General features: G+C 45.4%; 1 protein-coding gene across 1 annotated transcript in view; it reads right to left on the bottom strand.

The window, feature by feature from the left end:
* cndp1 (carnosine dipeptidase 1) overlaps positions 1 to 18745 on the bottom strand; it is a gene marked incomplete at both ends in the record, with an annotated part of 93115 nt that extends 74370 nt beyond the window's left edge. The window contains 2 exons of the mRNA XM_084308337.1: positions 5604 to 5717; positions 18647 to 18745. Of these exons, the coding sequence (XP_084164463.1) occupies positions 5604 to 5717; positions 18647 to 18745 (213 nt within the window). The remainder of the gene's footprint in view (positions 1 to 5603; positions 5718 to 18646) is intronic.
* Between the last annotated feature and the right edge of the window lie 2700 nt (positions 18746 to 21445).

The following is a 21445-nucleotide window of genomic DNA, read 5'->3' as shown; positions in this document are numbered from 1 at the left end:
TTGTGGTGCGGCACGTACCATGATTCGGTCGTCTGATCGGCCTCTTTAATGTCAATTTTCTTTATGTGTCCCGCTGTGATTAGCTTGTCAATCTCAGCGCGGTACACAGTCTCTTGAGCGGGGTCTCTGGCTAGGCGCCGCTCTGTGTTCAATAGATACCGCTCCGTCGCTTCTTTTGGGGCGTGGAAGGTAGGCATACCCTCTCGCCTCAGGAGTGGAGTTGCGTATCTCATCACTCCGTTGACTTTGACTCTCTTTGTCCCCCGCTCGAGGAGGGCTATAGCGTAAATGTCTTCCTTAGAACGAATGTCTTTCTTTTCGTTCTTAAAGGGCATTGTCTCTAGTGTCCATAGCCTCTCGACATGCTGTAGGAGGGTGGTGTCTTCTTCTGTCACTCTGGAGTGGAGGCAGCTAGTGGCTGCTGTTCGGTTAAGAGACCTAGCGAGGGGGCCTTGTAGTGTCCATCCTAGGCGGGTCTCGACTGCTGCAGGACAGCCTCTGGGCCCTGTGTGGACCCGGTCTATCGGGACGATGAGGTCTGCATGGTCGGAGCCTATCAGCAGGGTCGGGGTGGCACTGTCTATGAGCGGTATAGGTAGTTGACGCAGGTGCACATATTTATCCATCAGCTTGGCGATGGGGTAGGTGTACTGCGACAGGCCTATGTCTTGGCTGGTGAAAGCGTTAGTGATACTATACCGTCTCTCTGGCTGCCCGCTTGCTGCGATAGTGAAGGAGACATTCTCGCCCTTTATCGTCTTTAGATCTCTTCTTATTGTCCGAATCGTCATCTGGTCTTCGCTCCCCCGCAGCCCCAGCTGGGCAGCGGACGCGAGGAGAAGGGTCTTCTCTGACCCGTCGTCAAGGACGGCGTAAGTGTCCATGACCTTGTCTTGGTAACTCAATGTTACGCGGACCACCTTTAAGAGCACCCGGGCGCCCCCGCTGCTGGCGGGGTCAATGTACATAACACTTGCCTTTGTGCTGCTTGAGGGTGCAGGCTTTCTTCTGTTACTTTCGTGTAGGACGTCTAAGTGGGCTCCGTCACACCGACTACACCTCTTCTTTAAGCGGCAATCGGCTGCCATGTGACTGCGCGCACATCGGTAACAGCGTCGGTTGGACTTTATCCATTGACTCACCTCGTCGGTGGTCATCTTCTTGAACGTGTCACAGTGTGACAGCCAGTGTTCCTTTTCGCAGTACGGGCACACCATCTTCCACTTCTCTTTCATCGAGGGGGGTACTGTGGTTCTTGTTGCTCGGTACTGATTCTGATTGGTGCATGACGGTCACCAATCTGCGGCCATCGTTTGCTCTCCTAGGTCCCTCTCTGGAGCTTGGTGTGCTCCGCATGAACGTATCCAACCGTAGGCTGTTGACTTCTCTCGCCAGGAAGTCGGCTAGGTCTAGGAGGGATGGCTCGGGACCGTTAGGATCACGGTGGTCTCTTTGCCGCCTGAAGCGCTCTTGTACGGCGGGCGGAAGCTTCTCTAAAATCCTCTCGACATTAGAGTTTGCGTACAGTTCGTGCATACCCTTTTCCTTTTGCGCCCCCAGCATCCCTACCAGGGATTGTACCTTGATAGACAGGTCATCTAGTGAGCGATTGTCTGTGGCTGGGGGTAGACGGTCAATATGCCTTATCTCTTGTATTACGTAGTCCCATATGCGTCCATATCTTTGGTCGAGTGCTGCTAGAGCCGCGGTGTATGGGGTAGTAGAGGTGGCATATGCCAGCGCTATATTGTGCGCTCGGGGCACCTTGAGGTGCTTTAGTAGGATAGCATATTTGTACGGTTCATCAGCTACATCGGACATCATTGTCTCTAAGCACATTCGTAGCTCTGTGTACTGTGCTCTGTTCTCGTGTGTGAAGTCCGGGAACGTCGGTGTGCCAATGTACGATGCCATGGATGGCTGGCACATCGGTGAGCGTTGGAAGAGAGGCCTCCTAGGCGAGTCTCCTCTTACGTGTCTTGGTGGGCTGGTACCTGCTGGGTACCATGGCCCGCGTACCCAGGTGCTGTTCCTCGGGGCTGGTCGTGCGTCAAGCTCACCCGTGAATTGAGTCGGGGGTCTGTAGCGCAGAGCCGCGGGGGTAAAGCCTGGGCTGTACTGGACCTCCTGGTCCTGTGGAGTACTGTGCTGCTGTTGGGCTTGACTCTCCTCCTCTCCCTCTTCTTCTTCCTCTGGCAGGTCATCTAGATCCTGTAGTCGTCTATTTAGCCTCTCCGCGGTATAGACCGGTTCTTCCCTGTAGCTGGGTCTCGCTTGGACCGGTCGGGGAAGGGGTTCGGAGAGGGGTATAGGCTCTCTCTGGTGGTCGGGCTCAGGGTCGCTTGATCGGGTAGGGGAGGGTGCCCTTGACCCTTGTCTTGACGAGGCCCTGGAGCCCCGTGCGGAGGGAGGGGGGGTTGCCCTGGTAATCAGCTGCTCCATTATCTGCGCTTGTAATCGGTCGCGCTCGGCTTCGCGCTTGGTGAGAGCGAGGTCGCGCTCTGCTTCTCTTTGGGCACCGGCAGCGGCACGCTGGGCTTCGGCGGCGGCGCGCTGGGCTTCGGCCCGGTCTCTTCCCATATTCTCTTCCGTCTGGAGGCGTCTAATCTCTAGACGTATACGATCTTCGTCACTCCGTTGCTGCGCTTGAAGGCGTTCTCTTTCCATGGAAGAATGTTCGCGCTCACTAAGCGTCTGTGCTTGGAGTCGATCGCGCTCGGTTGAGGCTGCCAGGCTGGCGAGGAAGGCCTGTGCCAGCATCTTGTCCGCCTCGCTGGGGGAAGACGCTGGTTGAGGTGATCCGCTCCTGGTAGTACTCGTTGGAGATCCGTTCTCCTGTGGCGAGTCGAGGAGATCCATCTCCGGGGTGCTCGTCCCTTCTTGTAGTGGGTCGAGTTCCATCCCTGGAGGGCTTTCTTTATCCTGGAGCTCTCCGGGGACTACTTCTTTGGTCTTGGCGGGGGGTAAAGTCATGTCAGGTCCCTCCTGGTCCCCACCGTGAGCTTGGTCAGTTACGTTAGAACCCACTAGGGCCTCTATTGGCGGGGTAGCCTGGTCGATAGGGTCGGACATAATTTTACTATCTACTTTTTCCGCGTTTACCGTCTGTAGAAAGCTAGGTAGTATACTGGCAACGTAATCCTCTAAGTACTGAGGTGTCTGCCGTCTACGCTGCGGGCGATCTATTTTAGGAGAACCGTTTTGTGGAGTGTTCATCATTGGCCATGTCAATATTAATACCACTATATTAATATTACGCTAATTACCCTCCGGCTCGAAGGACCAATTGTAACTGAGGGGTACAATTCCCTGACTGTATTGCTAAGTATGGTATCATTAAACCACTACCGTCTTATGTACATTCCTACTGGCCATACAGTACACAGGTATCTAATGATGAACACTTCCCCACAATGACTCGGTTCCACACAAAGCTGTATTTAAGTATTTATTAGCAGCAAAAGGTACATAATATACTTTACTTTACTTCACTTTGGATGCGCTTATAAGGCAAAGGAATGTGCGTAGGCAAATCAATAACGAATGTCCATTCTCATATTACGCAGGAGATAATCATACAACCTGAATCTTAGGGAATTATATCTATGGTACACTAGTAATATAGCGGGAGATACTGGTAGGGTCCCCCCGGTTGTAAGCCAGCAAGGGTAGAGGATCTGTCGGTAGTAGAGTCTGGGTCAACGATGATAAGGAGACTCCGAGTACAGGAGACGGTGCAATAAGATCTTGATCCACAGACGAATACAGCTGTTCTCCGTAGCATGTAGCTCCACCTGGAAGAAAGCTAGCCGGCCTCAGACTCGACGTGGCTCCTCACAGGTTAAATCCCACACACTTGTGGGTGTCAGCGATTTTCCGCTCCATTAATTACAGGACCAAAAGCAAATATAATCCAGCCGAAAAGGGCTATGCAGTCGTCGGTAGGTTATCCAGTGTACATAATCCACACGGTCCTCGTCTAGGGCCCCTCGGGTGAAAGCGCCATGATAAGCAGCCCAGCCTGGATAAGCACTCTAGCTGATACGAGGAAACGTTGGTGATGCTGGTCACTGTAGAACTTTAGCCGCACGATACACTATACACAAATAGACTATTACTGACTTAATAGAATAGGTCGAACTCGACGGTACAGCGTTAAACTCTGACACTTCAGTTATTAATTCGCACGCAGTCTCAATGCTCTATTTGGGGCCAAACAGGCCATACTTCACCGCACGTCGTATCGTGGGTGAGGCTTCAACTTTAGTTACTAAGACTTCTGACTAAGTGCTTCTGTATTCACCTGCGCCGTATTTATACGCTTAGGTGAATAAACTAGTACCAGCTTTATTCCTGTCTCATATCCTTGCGCAATACCGTTCATGTCCAGGCATGTCCCCGGCGGTGACTTTGAACCCGACATTGAAGGTATGGCCATGGCGCCTGTGGACCGCTGTCCAATAGGAGAATGAAATATTATGGTCTGTACTAGGCTAAAGGGATATTCCGTGTATATGTACAAGGAATATACAAGGGATATCAAACGATATACAAATATTATGCAATATATATCAATCAATAAATATATATATTCGGTTTAATCTGATCCTTCGTAACATACACTGTAGCACTCAACACTTTGATGAACATTGTTACTCAGCTGATAGAGTTGTGCCCTTCCTGATGACTTGTTGTACAGAACTTGTAAGTCGCTTTGGATAAAAGAGTCAACTAAATGAATAATAATGAATAAATGTAAATACCCATTGTTAATAAACTGTATGCCTAACTGTGTGGAAGAGACTGTGATAATTCTTTTGTGCAAGGCAACATCAGGCTTGACTTAAAACATTACTTTCCTAGCTTAGTGAAACTAAATGTAACAAATTAACACATAGATATAAATGTACTGAATTGTTATTTCTTATTTTATTTCTTATTATATTATATATAATAATAATTTATATTTTTTTGATCCACTTTTTTCTCCTTAATTTTTTCAATTTTTTCTGCCATCCCAATTTCTTTATCGGCAATTCTCCGCTCCAATTCTCCCCTCCCCTGTGAACGTTGCTAGACTATGCCTCCCACTGGTCGGCTGTAGTGAGGATAGAAGCCTTGCATCACGTGTCCCCTCCGGTACACGAGATGGCAGCCTGTTGCATCTTTTCACCAGACAGCGCAGACTCTCTGTGGCGAGGAGTAACGCGTGGGAGGCTCACGCTGCCCCCGATACTTCCTGTCTCTGCTGTACAGGCGTCACCCAACCAACCTGTAGGAGTCGCTGTCCACCACGTCCAATCCCCACCCATCGACTTTCCACCCGCTACCTCTGCCAATTAAGATAGTATGACGACTGGCCCAAGCCGCAGGCAATGCTGACTCGGGGAGTCGAGACCGGAGTCTCTTGCATTGGTGACGAGCGCAATCTCCGCTACGCCACCCAGCCGCCCCATATAATAATAATATATATATTTTTTAATATTCCGATATATAGCTTATTTTTTTACCTATACCCGATCCAGCTATTTTAGTGATATCGGGGCCGATATCCGATATCAATATCGGATCGGTGCATCCCTAGATGAAACGTGATACTGCACCTCTATATACTCCTCCTGGTGACTGTCAACATACTGGACCAGCTCCTGGTAATGGAAGCTGTGAGCGCTGGCGGAGAGGACCAACAGAAGGGAGGGCAGTAGCGAGAACAGCATCTGGTGGTAAGAGAAAAGTATAGTCGGGATTAGAGAAGAGAATTGTCTTTACAAATGAATTTCCCGAATACTTCAGTAGAGTGTACCGCCTCCACCAGGTGGAACGCCTAGACACACAGAAGGTTTGATGGGAAGCATAGGAATGATGTTATGAATCATATGAAGGATGATGGAAGCATAGGAAGTAGGGCGGCACGATTAATAAAAAATTATGACTATTTTCTTTTTACAAAAAAAGTACTTTTTTTATTAAATTCTTTTGACGACTCTGACTTGAGTTATTTTGTATGTTACACTTACAAGAGACTTTTAAGTTTAAGTCAAGCACTTTCATATATGTTATGTTTAAGTTTAAGTCAAGCACTTTGATATGTTATGTTGTCTGTTTAAGAAAAAGTGCAATAAAAATAAGAATCGTGTGAGAGAATCGTGATCTCAAAGAAAAATCGTGATTCACATTTTAGCAAGAATCGTGCAGCCCTAATACGAAGCATAGAAAAGATGATGGGAAGCATAGGAAAGATATTCAACTTCAGCTCAACATAGTTCACAACATTTATAATAATAGGGCCCCCACTTATCTTAGAAATTATTTTCAGTGGAACAGAGACATGCATACCCATAACACCAGAGCCAGCATTGCTGACCTGCGTATTCCAAGGTTCAAAACTAATATGGGCAAATGTTCTTTTAAGTTCTGGGAAGCCACAAATTGGAATTTGCTACCTTCACAGCTAAAATGCAGCAGTAGCCGGCACAATTTTAAGAAAAAAATAAAATCATGGCTCCTCGACAATGTCAAAAACTAGATTTTAAAATGCATGAAAATGGTGTCTGATACATTGTTGCCTGTGGCTACGTTTGTACTGCATTTAAAATGTTCATGTCTATGTAGTTTGTCAAAGTGTTATTTGTGGTCATGTTTTGTATTGCTTGTCTGTCTGAGACCAAGGACCACATGGAAATAAGTCTTGACTTTTTTGTGTAGCATCCTTGACGTTTTTCTGGAATCTTGTATTTTTTTTTAAATGTCTAATCAAATCAAATCAAATAGGAAATATATTAGGAAGCATAGGATGGAAGGATATTAGGAAGCATAGGAAGGATGTTAGGAAGCATAGGAAGGGTGTTAGGAAGTATAAGGAGGATGTTAGGAAGCATAGGGAGGATGTTAGGAAGCATAGGCAGGATGTTAGGAAGCATAGGAAGCATGTTAGGAAGCATGTGGATGTTAGGAAGCATAGGAAGGGTGTTAGGAAGCACAGGAAGGCTGTTAGGAAGCATAGGGAGGATATGAGTTATTTCAATGGATAATGATGGGAATGAATTAATACATAAATGTTTCTATTGTATAGATATAGCAACAACATTAGGTTCACTGGCATTTCCATGTTGTAAACAGGGTCCAGAGAGCTCTGACCAGTGAACCTGTGTAGTATTGCCATCACCCTCTTCAAAGGGTGTAACTTTATTTAATATTTATATATATATTTAATATAATAATATATAATAGTAATATTTATTTAAATGGACAATGATGGACATTAATTCCAATACTTTCTTAACCAAAATGTCTTTCCGTTAACCTGTTCCACACGATGTGAAAATCCGCCTAAAATATATACCTAGGTAAATGGAATATTGTTCCACTTCTACAAGGGCTATTTGCATATTCTTGGTATCTAGGTACATCTATGGACCTCAGGGAATGTATTCACAGTGTCAGACATATTGTGTCTATTACTAGGCTTGCTTAAATTCCCATGGTTCAAAATTTCCATTTCCGTTTCCGTCTTGGAATAGACTTCAGAAAATCGAAAAACTATCTAATGGCACATTTAACCTATTGCTAAACTAACGTATTGATGATAATATACATTCTACATGCTTTTGTGACATGTTAGTGATATTAATACTTGAAGACGTTTGACAAAAAAATCGCAACTTATATGCAATATTAAAAATAAATTGTCATTTTTTGGGTCTGTACCGACCCCGTGGGGTGGAACAGGTCCAATAATTTATTTACATTAACCAATACTTAACCAATACTTTCTTTCCATTAACCAATACTTTATTTCTATTAACCAATCCTTTCTTTACATTAACCAATACTTTCTTTCTAATAACCAATACTTTCTTTACATTAACCAATCCTTTCGTTACATTAACCAATACTTTCTTTCCATTAACCGATACTTTCTTTACATTGACCAATACTTTTTTTGCATTAACCAAAACTTTCTTTACATTAACTGATACTTTCTTTCTATTAACCAATCCTTTCTTTACATTAACCAATACTTTCTTTTTAATAACCAATACTTTCTTTACATTAACCAATCCTTTCGTTACATTAACCAATACTTTCTTTCCATTAACCAATCATTTCTTTCTATTAACCAATCCTTTCTTTACATTAACCAATACTTTCTTTACATTAACCAATCCTTTCTTTACATTAACCAATACTTTCTTTACATTAACCGATACTTTCTTTACATTGACCAATACTTTTTTTGCATTAACCAAAACGTTCTTTACATTAACCAATACTTTCTTTACATTAACTAATACTTTCTTTACATTTTTCCAACATGCATTACAAGATTTCAACCATCCTCATTCCCCTCATCAACCACAGAATGAAGCTGTCTCAACTCCCAGACAAAGAGATCCGTCTGGGAGAGAAAACACAAGAGGTTCACTGGATGACCTTATCTTCTTAGAGGTTGACATTTTGTCCCAGCAGATCCTTTCAAAGCTGTAATGTAGCTGTGTCGTAACTCAGCTAGAAAGTTGGCATTAAAGTGACATTCTACAATAACGAGGTCTCATGCCCCTTTATACCCAACAGTCATTACTATAGTCAGAAGTAGATTAACACATCACTGATGTACAAAGCTTTGATGAGGAATTCTGCAGAATGCTTGTATCATATGTAGGGTTGGGTGCCATTCACATTTGAACCGATACCGGTACCTGTGAATCGATACCGGTACCCAACGGTACCTTTTTCGGTACTTTAGTCTTTTTAATCTACCTACCTCAGTTGTAAAAAATGTGTCCAAACTTCAAATAATTTATTTAGAACAATTAGTTAATATAATAATATTGCAGCAAGCGTTGTCTGCATCTTGCTTTGTAAAGTGTAACCACGCTTGCGACCGTTTTTGGCTTGCCATTGCCCCAACTGCTTTGTTGTTGAATCAAGTCAAATCCTAGGTAAGTGTGTATTGTGCGTGTGAACGTTGCCGTGAACGTGCGGCACACCTCATATGTTTCGTTTTGCGGTAAAGAAAACGTTGATGTCATCAGACTTACATTATTATTTATTTTTTAACTAAAAAACATTTTATATATATATTTTTTTTACTGAAATGTGGCACCGGTGGATCGCATGTGAATCGGTAGCCTTAAAACCGGATTCTGTACCCGTCCCTAATCATATGTATTATATGGTAATTAAGGTCAAGTCATGCATCATGGATTTATATAATTATGGTAATTAAGGTCAAGTCATGGTTTTATATAATTTCATATTTTCAAGAGGTTAAAGGGAATGGATGGTATGAGGCCTGAATATCACACGAGGAATAAAGGCTACCGTACGTCATATAAATCATTACTGAATATAGACCTTTTCTAATTTAACATAAACATGTAAATGGACAGTACAGTAAAAGTACAGTACAATGAAAATAAATTTGTCATACAACCAGAGTGCAAATGTAACAGACAGTGAAAGCAGTAGGTAGGTATAAATTGAGTATAGGCAACAGAGTTCAAAGTGCGTACAGTATGAGTAAGAGATGTGGTGAGGATGTTCTAAAACCCTTCTACCTTGTTAGGACAGATGAATTAACACACCAGTCACGTTGTTATCTTACCTTGTCATATTATATTATGTAGGCATGTCCCCGACTAAGGATTTGTATAGTCGACTTTGATTGGCCGAAATTTGCCGATAGTCGGGGGATCATTCATCCATTTGGGCTGTGGTGGGTGCTTAACTCATTCCCCGCCAACAACGAGTTTACTCGTTATTGGTGCCATGCGTTGAACGCCAACAACGAGTAAACTCGTTATTTGGTCCATTTTTCTTTTTTTCTTTTTTAATATTCTATTCAATGTCACGGACCTGTATGTTGCCGTTAAAAGGCATACTGGGACCCGAGGGTGCAGTACCGGCCAGATCCGGCTAGGTGGCAGTATCAAGAGTGCAGTAAACCCTGTTCCAGACCGTGTGTTACATTTAAATCCCTCCGGGTGCTAAATTTAGACGGAGCCGAGTAAATCACTTCATCCGACCACTTCGAAACGGATCTGGCACACTCTATCCATAAGTTGTGCAAAATTATGACGGGGACCAGATGGACACCAATACTGGAAATCGCGATCAGACAATTGGAATATTCTTTTTGGAATACCCCTGACCAAAGGTAAGGACTATCTGACATCAATTTCAGCTTGATCTAACAATGTTTTCATATCGATCCAGCTGATCAGCGTCTGTAGTGTTCAACAAGAAAGCTGTTACTGGCCATCAAAGCATAAAAAAACGACCCCCCCCCCCTTTCATGCATTCATGATGAAACATAATACCTATTATATACATTTGATTTGGAAATAGTAGCGTGTCCAGGCAAGAAACGTCAATGCTAGAATTGTTAGGGTTTGTAACCGACCACAAGCGCAACGGCACAGAGAGAGTTGTTTCAGAGTTAGCCAAAAACAAGGGCGTATTTATTCTCAGAGTCACAAGATTGAATTAGGTGGAGAACAGAACAAACGGGGAATCTGGCATGTGAAGATGGTTGCGGCTCTGCAGATTCTCCCAGTAGGTGGTGGTGGGAATTAGCTTGTGACGTCTGAAGCCGCTCTGCAGATCCTCCCAGCTCACAGAGCGCAACGCGTAAAGCGGGCAGATAAACGAGGCGCAGCTTCGTACGGGGAATCAGGTTTCTCCACAGGGATACTTCACGAAAGTCCTGGGAAGCAACAGACAGGGAACAGCGACGGGAAAGAACAGGCAAATGCAGGGAATATTCAAAACGATCCAACATCGATATTAGGGGAATCAGGGTATATAAAGCCAGAGGGTGCTAATGACAAGCTGTGACAGCTGCGGGATGAAATTGATCATTGCTCCAGAAGCGTGTGGTGGGGAGAGCACCAATCAACACGGCATCTTACAGGAACGGAGCGTGTGGTGGGGAATGCAATTAATTAACAAAGCACCTTAAAGGAACGGAGCGTGTGGCCGGGAACGGACCAATCATCACAGTACTTTAGGAAGCCTGTGGTGGGGAAAGAACCAATCCTCACAGTACCCCCCCCTCCACGGGAGCCACCCGGCGACCCACTCGGCCCCGGCCTGCCCGGACGGGACCGAAGGAAGCCGGCGATCAGGGGCACTGGAGAGGGGGACAAAGACAGAGGCCCGGAGAGGGGGACCGGAGACGGGGACAGAGGACCGGCGAGGGAGGCCGGAGACGGGGACAGGGGCCCGACAGCGGAGGCCGGGCACGGGGACAGAGGACCGGCGAGGGAGGCCGGAGACGGGGACTGGGGCCCGACAGCGGAGGCCGGGCACGGGGACAGAGGACCGGCGAGGGAGGCCGGAGATGGGGACTGGGACCCGGTGAGGGGGCTGGATGGCACCTGAAGACACTGGGCACGACAGGAGGAGCTCCACCCCTTGATGGTACCGGAGGACCAGGCGATGTGGGGCTCGTGCAGCGCGAGCCAGGGCCTGCCCAGGACCACAGGGACAAGAGGAGAGCTGGTGACGAAAAACTGGAGTCTCTCAACGTGGTTACCAGCAACGGTGAGAAGGACTGGACAGGTGCGTTGAGTGACGTCAGCCAGGCGGCGATGATCCAGCACGAAGACCTCCAAGGGCCTCTCGAGGTCCTCAAGTGGAATGTTGGCCCGGGTGGCAAACCCAACGTCCATGAAACTCCCATCAGCACCAGAGTCCATGAGTGCACCCACCGTCGCCCGCTGGTCCGCCCAAGCTCGGGTGACGTCCGCCAGACGGTTAGGTGGTGCACGGGTGGGGGAACAGGAAAAACGGCTCACCAGGATCTCCCGGGGTCCCGGCGAGCCTGGTCTTCTTGGCCGGGTAGGGCAATTGGAGACACGTGTCCATCCCGGCCACAGTAGAGGCAACGGCTGGACCTGAGCCTGGACTCCCGTTCGGCCGGGCTAAGACGGTTGCGTCCCAGCTGCATGGGTTCCTCCTCGGTCACGGCTCGGGAGGGAACAAACCCACCAGTCACGGAGGGGGCAGGACGGTCAGCACTGTAGAGGCGGCCGCCGGGAAATGGAGCCCCTGAGCGGAGGTCGATGGCACAGTCGTAAGGCCGGTGAGGCGGAAAGACCTGAGCCCTGGACTCACTGAAAACCTCCTCGAGGTTGTGGTACTCGGGGGGTACGTCTGGGGTACTGAAAACCTCCTCGAGGTCGTGGTCCTCGGGGGGTACGTCTGGAGTACTGAAAACCTCCTCGAGGTCGTGGTCCTCGGGGGGTACGTCTGGGGTACTGAAGACCTCCTCGAGGTCGTGGTACTCGGGGGGTACGTCTGGGGGTCCCCGTCGTGCTCGCTCGCGCCTTCTCTCCCGGAGGCGTCCGTCGATGCGGATAGCGAGGCTGATCAGGCCCTCGAGAGAATCGGGCTCCTCTTGGGTCGCGAGCTGGTCCCTTACTGCGTCGTTGAGCCCCCTCAGGAAGGTGAGACGAAGCGCTTGATCGTTCCAACCGCTCTCCGTTGCGGCCAGTCTGAACTCCAGCGCGTAGTCTCTGACACTGCCACTGTCCTGCCGGAAGGTGCCCAACCGAGCTCCTGGGTCCTGGCCACGGGCTGGGTGGTGAAAAACCCTGCGGAGCTCTGCCACGAAGTCTGGGTAGGAAAAATGCCCCCATTGCCCAGGAGGCAGTAACCCACTGTGCTGCTTGGCCCGTGAGCAGGTTAGTCATGTAGGCTACTCGGGATCCCTCTGACGAAAAACGGCTGGGTTGATGATGGAAGACCAACTCACATTGCATGATGAATGTGGCACAATCCTCGAAGTTACCATTGAACAGACGTGGTTCGGAGAGACAGGGCTCCCGAGGTGCGAGGTCTGCCGCGGGTGGTGAGCTGGCCGAGACTCCTGAGACAGGTGGGGTCAAAAGCAGAGTGTTTAATGAAGTATGGAGAGCCTGAAGCTGGTGCAGGGCAACAGCCTGCTGATACTCCTGAGAGTCAATGGCATCCAGAATAAGCTGGACCTCGGCCCGGAGGTCCTGTAAAGCGGCCGCAACCGCACCCAACTGTTGGGTGTGGTCGTTGACCAACTCGATCTGGACCGCCAACGCTGCCCTAACCCTCTCTGTGTCGGCTGAGGTCGTCATGGTTGGATCGTAATGTTAGGGTTTGTAACCGACCACAAGCGCAACGGCACAGAGAGAGTTGTTTCAGAGTTAGCCAAAAACAAGGGCGTATTTATTCTCAGAGTCACAAGATTGAATTAGGTGGAGAACAGAACAAACGGGGAATCTGGCATGTGAAGATGGTTGCGGCTCTGCAGATTCTCCCAGTAGGTGGTGGTGGGAATTAGCTTGTGACGTCTGAAGCCGCTCTGCAGATCCTCCCAGCTCACAGAGCGCAACGCGTAAAGCGGGCAGATAAACGAGGCGCAGCTTCGTACGGGGAATCAGGTTTCTCCACAGGGATACTTCACGAAAGTCCTGGGAAGCAACAGACAGGGAACAGCGACGGGAAAGAACAGGCAAATGCAGGGAATATTCAAAACAATCCAACATCGATATTAGGGGAATCAGGGTATATAAAGCCAGAGGGTGCTAATGACAAGCTGTGACAGTTGCGGGATGAAATTGATCATTGCTCCAGAAGCGTGTGGTGGGGAGAGCACCAATCAACACGGCATCTTACAGGAACGGAGCGTGTGGTGGGGAATGCAATTAATTAACAAAGCACCTTAAAGGAACGGAGCGTGTGGCCGGGAACGGACCAATCATCACAGTACTTTAGGAAGCCTGTGGTGGGGAAAGAACCAATCCTCACAAGAATACACGTAGCGCCCTATAAACCAGCTTTTCAGGAATTATCCCGGATCACTCCTAAACTATACTGATATTCACCACGGGATAACGCGCGAACATATGCATGAAAGAATTTTCTCTTTGCATGTTCGACGGAAGAAAGTCACTGTCAAATGACCATAGTATTGTCTCCATAGCTATAATATAGAATATAGATATAGCTCTACAAACAAGGTGACGCACTCCTATCTTTAAAGCGTGCCAGCAAACATTCAATTTCGGCAGCTGACCACAGTGACCCTTTGCTAGTCATGTTTCTTCTCGGTCGAATAGTTATGACGTTGTGTCAGCAGCAAGCCACGTCCGTGTTTTGGTACAAGCTCGCAAAACCACGCCCCCCGCTCCCACTGGCCCGCATCCGAAACCACCTAATCCAACCGTCCCAGGTTCAGCGGGGGGTAAAACGAATCAGCGCCGGTTCGATCCCAAAAGGGGTGTGTCCGTCTGAGTGAGAACACTCCCCCCCGTCCCGGGGGGCGCTGATTCGATCCCAATAGGTGAGTGAGAAAGGCCCTTAATGTCTGAAGGAGTCAACTGAAGGCTTCTTGGCCTCTGCGAAAGCATGCAATTGGTCCACTGATGGATACATCTTGATATGTCTAGTGTGTGAAATCATCTTGCAGTGCCTCTGTGCCCGTTTTCTTAGGCAGTTAGCCTCGCTGGTATGCGCATCATTAGCATTAGCCATGCTTCTAGGCCTCTTTGCTTTAATTTTTTTTTTTTTATTTAAAAGAAATTATAATCTTTTTTTATTTATAAAAAAAGATTATTGCATTCGGCTAATAGGTTGGCAGTCGACTACGGCTCCTTTCGATCGATTAGTCGACTATTCAACTAGTCGAGGTCAGCCTTAATAATATTATGTTATGCAATTTATGTGCAAAGTCACCGTAAGTGTAGTCAATGTAAATGACGCCTATAGATTCAAACCGACAACTCCTGAACCAACTGCCAACTGAACCATGTCTTAACCTTAATCAAAGTCTAGTGCATCTTCATATACTTTGTTCCTACATTGGTGACTGAAAGTGATGCTGAACACATACAGTAGCCTACAGCAATCGGGCTATTTTAGGTCTAGGGGTCCAAACTGAGCTAATTGTTTCTCGTCCCCCGGCGCCCAGCCTCGATGTTTTAGGACTTGTGTAAAATGTCCCGACCCAGAAGAAGAAGCAGACACACGGCCTATTTCTGTGTCTTAAACTACCGTTTAAGAACCCCCCGCCCCCCCCGCACTAGAAGAGTAACACCATCCATCTAGAACAGGGGTGGCCAACCCGCGGCTCTTTGCCCGTCAATGTGCGGCTCTTCCATCCATTTTTTTACCTTTTTTTTTTTTTTTTACCCTTTTTTTTTTTTTTTTACTTTTTTTTTTTTTATGTCACTCATTCCATAAGGACGTAGAATAAACATTTAATTTTTTTTTAAATGGTCCATTTGCATGTTCTTGGTATCTGAATCTAGGGACATATATGGATCAGTGTCAGAAATAGTGTGTCTGTTACTAGGCTTGAGTAAATTGTAATGAACCAAAGGAGAATATCAATTCTATTTAAAAAAAAAATATCTTTGACTGTAAATAACACCATGCTAAAATTTACCAGACCTGAAAAATCTAAGCAAATGAATAAAGGGAAGATGATTAAACAGAAGGTTTTGTAGATACAGTACTGAATTCTGCCATCTTTTTTATAATGTAAATTTCTCCACCATTTTTCATCATATTGCAACACCGTTTTTTGCAAGACGTTCACAGAAAGGTAGAGAAACTAACTGCGTTCTGTTTTATGGCAATAACGTTCAGGTTTGTGGGAGATAATCCCAAAAAAATAAGAGAAATTAAAAAGTAAATCCAGAAGTCAGATGATTGACAGGGGCTGGTGTGAGCTGGGTAGGGTAGTTTTTTGAAATTTGAAAGCCCTGAGTCTCTTCCTTCAAAAGACTACACTCACTTTTGGCGGTGCCACTTCCTCCTGTCAATATGCGCCGGTTTCCGACTCAATGCCCTGAGATTTCTATAATCTTATATTTCACTAATAACAGTTAAAATAATTGGTAAACAAACATAATGCTGAAAATATACACTTTTACTGTATATCTCGGGCTTAAGAGGTTAACCCTGTGAGGACCAAATTAAAAAGAAATTAGCAACTTCAGAGGGTGGGACATATAAACACATTTACTATCAAATAGCATTGTGAGGCTGAACAACAGGACCAATTGACTATACATGTGCTTAAAGGGGAACTATCTTATAAATGGCTTTTTTCAGTGTTTACCATTGTTTCTTAGCTATGTGGACTTATATTAATAGGATATATGTCTCTAATTCTCATATTGGCGAATTCTTCCAATTCTCCGCTCACAATATTCACCCTCACTGAACTGAGTCATCTGAAAATGTGCATATCTGTGATGTCAGAGATTTCTCAGCTGCATAATAATGTGGCAGTTGATGTGGCAGTTGGCACCAGGCCACACAGTGGTTGGAGCCCAGCCTCAAAACGGCTTAAGATCTTGAGGTAGAAAAATGCGGTTTTTAGTACTTGATTAGAAATACAAAACAATGCATTTTTTTTAAAAAAACCTAGGTGTTCCATAGACTCACAGGAATTGTGTAAAAGTGCCCAAATAGTGAAAGAAATAGTAAAATAGTTCCCCTTTAACATTTTTTAAATAAACATTATTTTTTTAAATGGCTAAAAGTGATTTTGTAATTTTGCAACCGTGGGTCTCACAGGGTACTTTTAACCCTGTGAGGCCCAAATAAAAAAGACATTAGCAACTTCAGAGGCCAGAGGGTGAGACCTATAAACACATGAAGGGTGCCGTGACTGAAAAAAAAGGTTGAGAAACGCTGGTATATGGTGTGGCTCTTTGTGGTACCACAGTCATTTTTTTGTGGCTCTTAGTCTCTGACTGGTTGGCCACCCCTGATCTAGAAGATGCGTTCGTCGCTCCAGATATAAGCTTCTTCCCCAGGCCATCAGGATGCCCAATGACTCTATGTAACACCATCAACCCATCCATCTACACGCATTGCACAGACATCCACATGCACACACTCCCTTTAAACACTTAACACTCACTTTAGACACTTTAACACTGCATTATATTTATCTATTTATTAAAGAGATTTGCACTACATTCATACCTCATTTTGATTGATTGAAACCTTTATTTATACTCAGGTGAGCTCTGAGGTGAGGCCACCTCATTTACAGAACTGCTGAGTGCACAACAAGATAAAACAACAAAACAATGTGCAGTCCAATCAGTTAAAAACAGTTACAACATGAATCATTTAGAAATGAAATCAGACAACACGGTGAAAGGGCTTCGAAATGAAATAACTCCTGTTGTTTGTGTTGTAATTTAAATTCCCTAGGGGAGGCCCCTGTAAATGTCCTAACCCAACCCCCTCCAATGTACAGTAAATGACCAAGTATGGTTTTGTCAATATTCCAATGTACAGTTTTGCTTGTACAGTTGTACAGTGTTCCCCCCCCACCCCTCCTACCCCCCCCCCCCCCCCACCTACCCAACCTCCCCCAATGTACAGTTTTTACATCAAATGTATATACTCTCTTTTCTGGACTCTTTTTGTATCACAAGCAGTACTGTATTTGCAAATCTGGTATGTCATAAATGTATAGATGTAGCAGTACTGTCTATCTGTATGTCATGTATGTCATATATGTTATGATGAATTGAAAATGGGGGACCCTGATGTAAACAAGACGAAAGTCTTTCTCTGGTCTGCATCCCCTTAACAATTGTGTGTATTGAGCTGTACTGTATTGTACCCATTCTGCAATCTGTTGATAAAGTGTTTAATCAATCAATCAATCAATCAATCAATCAAGGAAGAACTTCCAACTTTAACTTTGACTGATTGTCATTCCAGGACTTTGGGGCTGCATAAGAGAACGCTGTCCTGCAGAGTCCTGTACTAGTCCGTGGTATTTTAAAGGTGATCCAGTTACTAGATCGTGTTTGATGGGCTGGAGCATTCCACTCCAACAGGCAGCTATATACGGTGGCTGTTTGCCGGTCAATGCCTTGAAAATGTACAAGAGCCAATGATAGTCTCGCCGAGCTGCCAGGGATGGCCAACCAACCTTACTGTAAAGGATACAGTGGTGTGTATCATACCTATCTATCTCCAGTAATAAATCTAAGTGCAGAGTGGTACACAGAGTCCAAGGGTTTCAGGGTGGAAGCTGAAGCATGACGATAAATGACATCTCCATAATCAAAAACAGATAAAAATATTGACACAACAACTCTTTTCAGACAGAATTGAGGGAATCTTGAGCGATTTCTGTACAGAAAGCCAACCTTTTTGGCGCAGCTTAGACGCAAGTTTCTCAGTATGAAATTTAAAGGTACATTTTTCGTCTATCCACAGGCCCAAATATTTATATTCCGTGACTCTGTTCATTTGTGTACCATTTAGTGATGATATCTGTAAACTATTGTAATCTAAATGTTTTTGCCCTGGAAAATATCATGAATTTTGTTTTATTAGAATAAACTATTTGCATTTGCACCTTGCCTTAAAGTTTTTGTACCTCATTGTCTGCATTTCTACCTCATTGTCTGCATTTTACTCATTGTACTTAGATTGTACTTAGGTTGTACATTAGTTTGTATATTGTATTGTATATTGTATAGTTATTCCTCTTTTACTTACTTGTTTTACTGTATGAAGCACATTCTCAGGAGCTCATGCAGAACCAAGCATTTCACTATAAAGTACATGTACCTTATAATATGTGACGAATAAAAACAAACTTGAAACTTGAGATATGTCTTACCTTCACCAGGTGTGTAGGGGGGCTGTAAACGGGCTCCTCTGCCAGTTTGATTGTGGCCCTGCATTGCTTCCTGTTGTGTTTATATACCTCCCCTCCCATCATCCGCCCCGGCAGGGGTCCGGGGGGGGGGGGGCTGTGCAGTCAAACGTTTTCCTGGAGCAACGCCAAGACAGCTGACAAACTGCATTTTTCTCGCTGACTGGCACGACAATTAAACTCAAACTATTGATCCCATTCCAAGAGGGGGCTCCCCGGGACGCGCTCGGGAACAAAAGGCACCGCGGTGAAAGGGCTTCGAAATGAAAGAATTCCTGTTGTTTGTGTTTCGGACGTCTCCAGGTGGCCTGCTACCAAATAAAGGCTGAACAGCAGGTTTAGGCGAGGGTCCCATCGTGTCGCGTTATAAAGGTATTAACGTTTTCCTGCTTCATACAGCAGAAAGCCCTGATGTTGCATAATGTAACCATAGGAACCCTTTCTGTGAAGGAGAGTGCTTGAATTGCAGTGCTTGTTAAGAGGTCGTTAGATCTACTTGAAATGTCCCAAAGATCCACCAGTCGGTTTGCGATCGACAGTTTGGTGACCCCTGGTCCAAAGAAATCACAGATTGGACCTTTAACAGTGGCCAACAACACACTACTGTGCAGGACCGGGAGGGTGTCCGGGTGGTTAGAGGGTTAAGAAGACTGACCCATGACTGGAAGGTCAAAGGTTCATCCCTGTTGAGGTTTCTTCTTCAAGACTCTTTACTCCTACAGTAGGTGCTCCAGGGGACCCTGACTCTGCACTGCCCCCTCTGGTGAAGTGTGTGCAGTACAGGGCATGTGCGTCTCAGGGGTAGCGACTCGTCTTCATTTAACCAACCATTTTAATTAAAGGCAGAATCTGTAATGATGTCAATCAGCGACCTCTAGGCAATATAATATATATATATATCTTGCCGATTTTGTGCAAGCTCCCACGCGTGCACCCGTATTCCGATCCGCGCAATAATATTCACTGGAGTAGTAGACACAAGTTCCCAATGCATTGTCCCATGGGATTATGCCCCCCGATTATTTTGTTCTATCACAAAGCTGTTTAATCAAATCATCACCCAGTATTTCAGTTATTCTGGTTGCTGTGCTATCTGAGGATTTGCTTTTGTTTGCCTTCAAACATGGTCTCCATCACTTCAGTCATACATTATTTTATTATGTATGCATCAGAGAATGGCTTCTTGTGTTTAGCCCAACACCCATGCCACTGAGTGAGGACTAGCTTTTTCTCGTTGTGAACTTGTGACATAGCTTTAACAATAATTCTGCTTGCAGCTTGATATGATGATTTCATTCCATTTATTTTTGTGGTTCTTAGCACTGAATTTGGAGGAAAGGCTGCATCAAAATAACTGTTTTGTTTCGTAGTGGCGTTTCAAATTGTCACTCTTCACAAGAGCTACCGTTTCTTGGCATATTAGGCCAGTGGCGTAACTCTCTCTCAATGTGTGCCGGGGACAGATTTGGGGGCGTGGCGAGTGACGTCGATGGGGGGGGGGGTTAGGGCCCCCCCCCCCCCCCCCCCTCTGCGTCTCTACATTTCGTAGCCGCATTTCTGCAGACCCCTCTCTGATTGGTTGAACTCTATTTCTGCAGACCCCTCTCTGATTGGTTGAGCGAAGCCCCTCTCTGATTGGTTGAGCGTGCGCATGCGCATGAGCCGCGACAAGCTCCTCCAGAAACTCCTCCAGAAACTCCGTTAAGCTCCAGAGAGAGAGAGGCTGAAAACCCACAGTTCTTGTCCGACGGATGGGAGCGAATCCCGGATCCGAGGTTTCTGATGACTACCCCCAAAACACGGAGGTTGCGAACGCAATTTATACACATGGAAGTATTGATTACGCCATAACGAATCATTAAAAAAATATACCGTTAACTGGAATATGTTGTGTGTGTGCCTTTCTGAATATGATTTGGGAGGGTTATAATAGAAGAAAGACAGTGTAAACAATATAACGTTATGTGAATAAACTGCGAAATAATAACTAATTCCTTGGTCAATAGAAGTCTCTGTGATACTTTCTGAATATGATTTGGGAGGGTTATAATAGAAGAAAGACAGTGTAAACAATATAACGTTATGTGAATAAACCGCGAAATAATAACTAATTCCTTGGTCAATAGAAGTCTCTGTGATACTTTCTGAATATGATTTGGGAGGGTTATAATAGAAGAAAGACAGTGTAAACAATATAACGTTATGTGAATAAACCGCGAAATAATAACTAATTCCTTGGTCAATAGAAGTCTCTGTGATACTTTCTGAATATGATTTGGGAGGGTTATAGAAGAAAGACAGTGTAAACAATATGTTTGACGTATTTTAACACACACCTAGGCTGACGACCCGAGCTATTATTATGCAAAGACAAGTACTTTAGCGAGTGGGTACTTGGCCCTTGCAGGGCAAGAATGCGACCCCCATCTACTGCTCTTTGCATAATAATAGAACAGGTAGTCAGACTCAGCTCTTTGGACGGTAAAACGTGGGGGGGACACTTTCCGCTGTCCCCGGCGTCAAATACGCCCCTGTATTAGGCACATTGGTTTGGTGCTGGGAGGATGAATTCATATTTTTCAGTCCATTCAGCATGAACATGCCATATTTATCTACTAACTGCCCCCCCCCCCTAAAGGTACAAAATAAATATGTATATATATATTTTTTTTTTCTTTTTTTTCATACAGTCAACATATTCTTAAATGATAGCGCTGCCCGAGGCTGGGCATGATACAGTCAACATATAGCAAGAGAGAGAGA

The sequence above is a fragment of the Notolepis coatsorum genome, assembly GCF_963971535.1.
Source record: "Notolepis coatsorum genome assembly, chromosome: 2".
Taxonomy (NCBI): domain Eukaryota; kingdom Metazoa; phylum Chordata; class Actinopteri; order Aulopiformes; family Paralepididae; genus Notolepis; species Notolepis coatsorum.
This window is presented reverse-complemented; position numbering and strand designations above follow the sequence as displayed.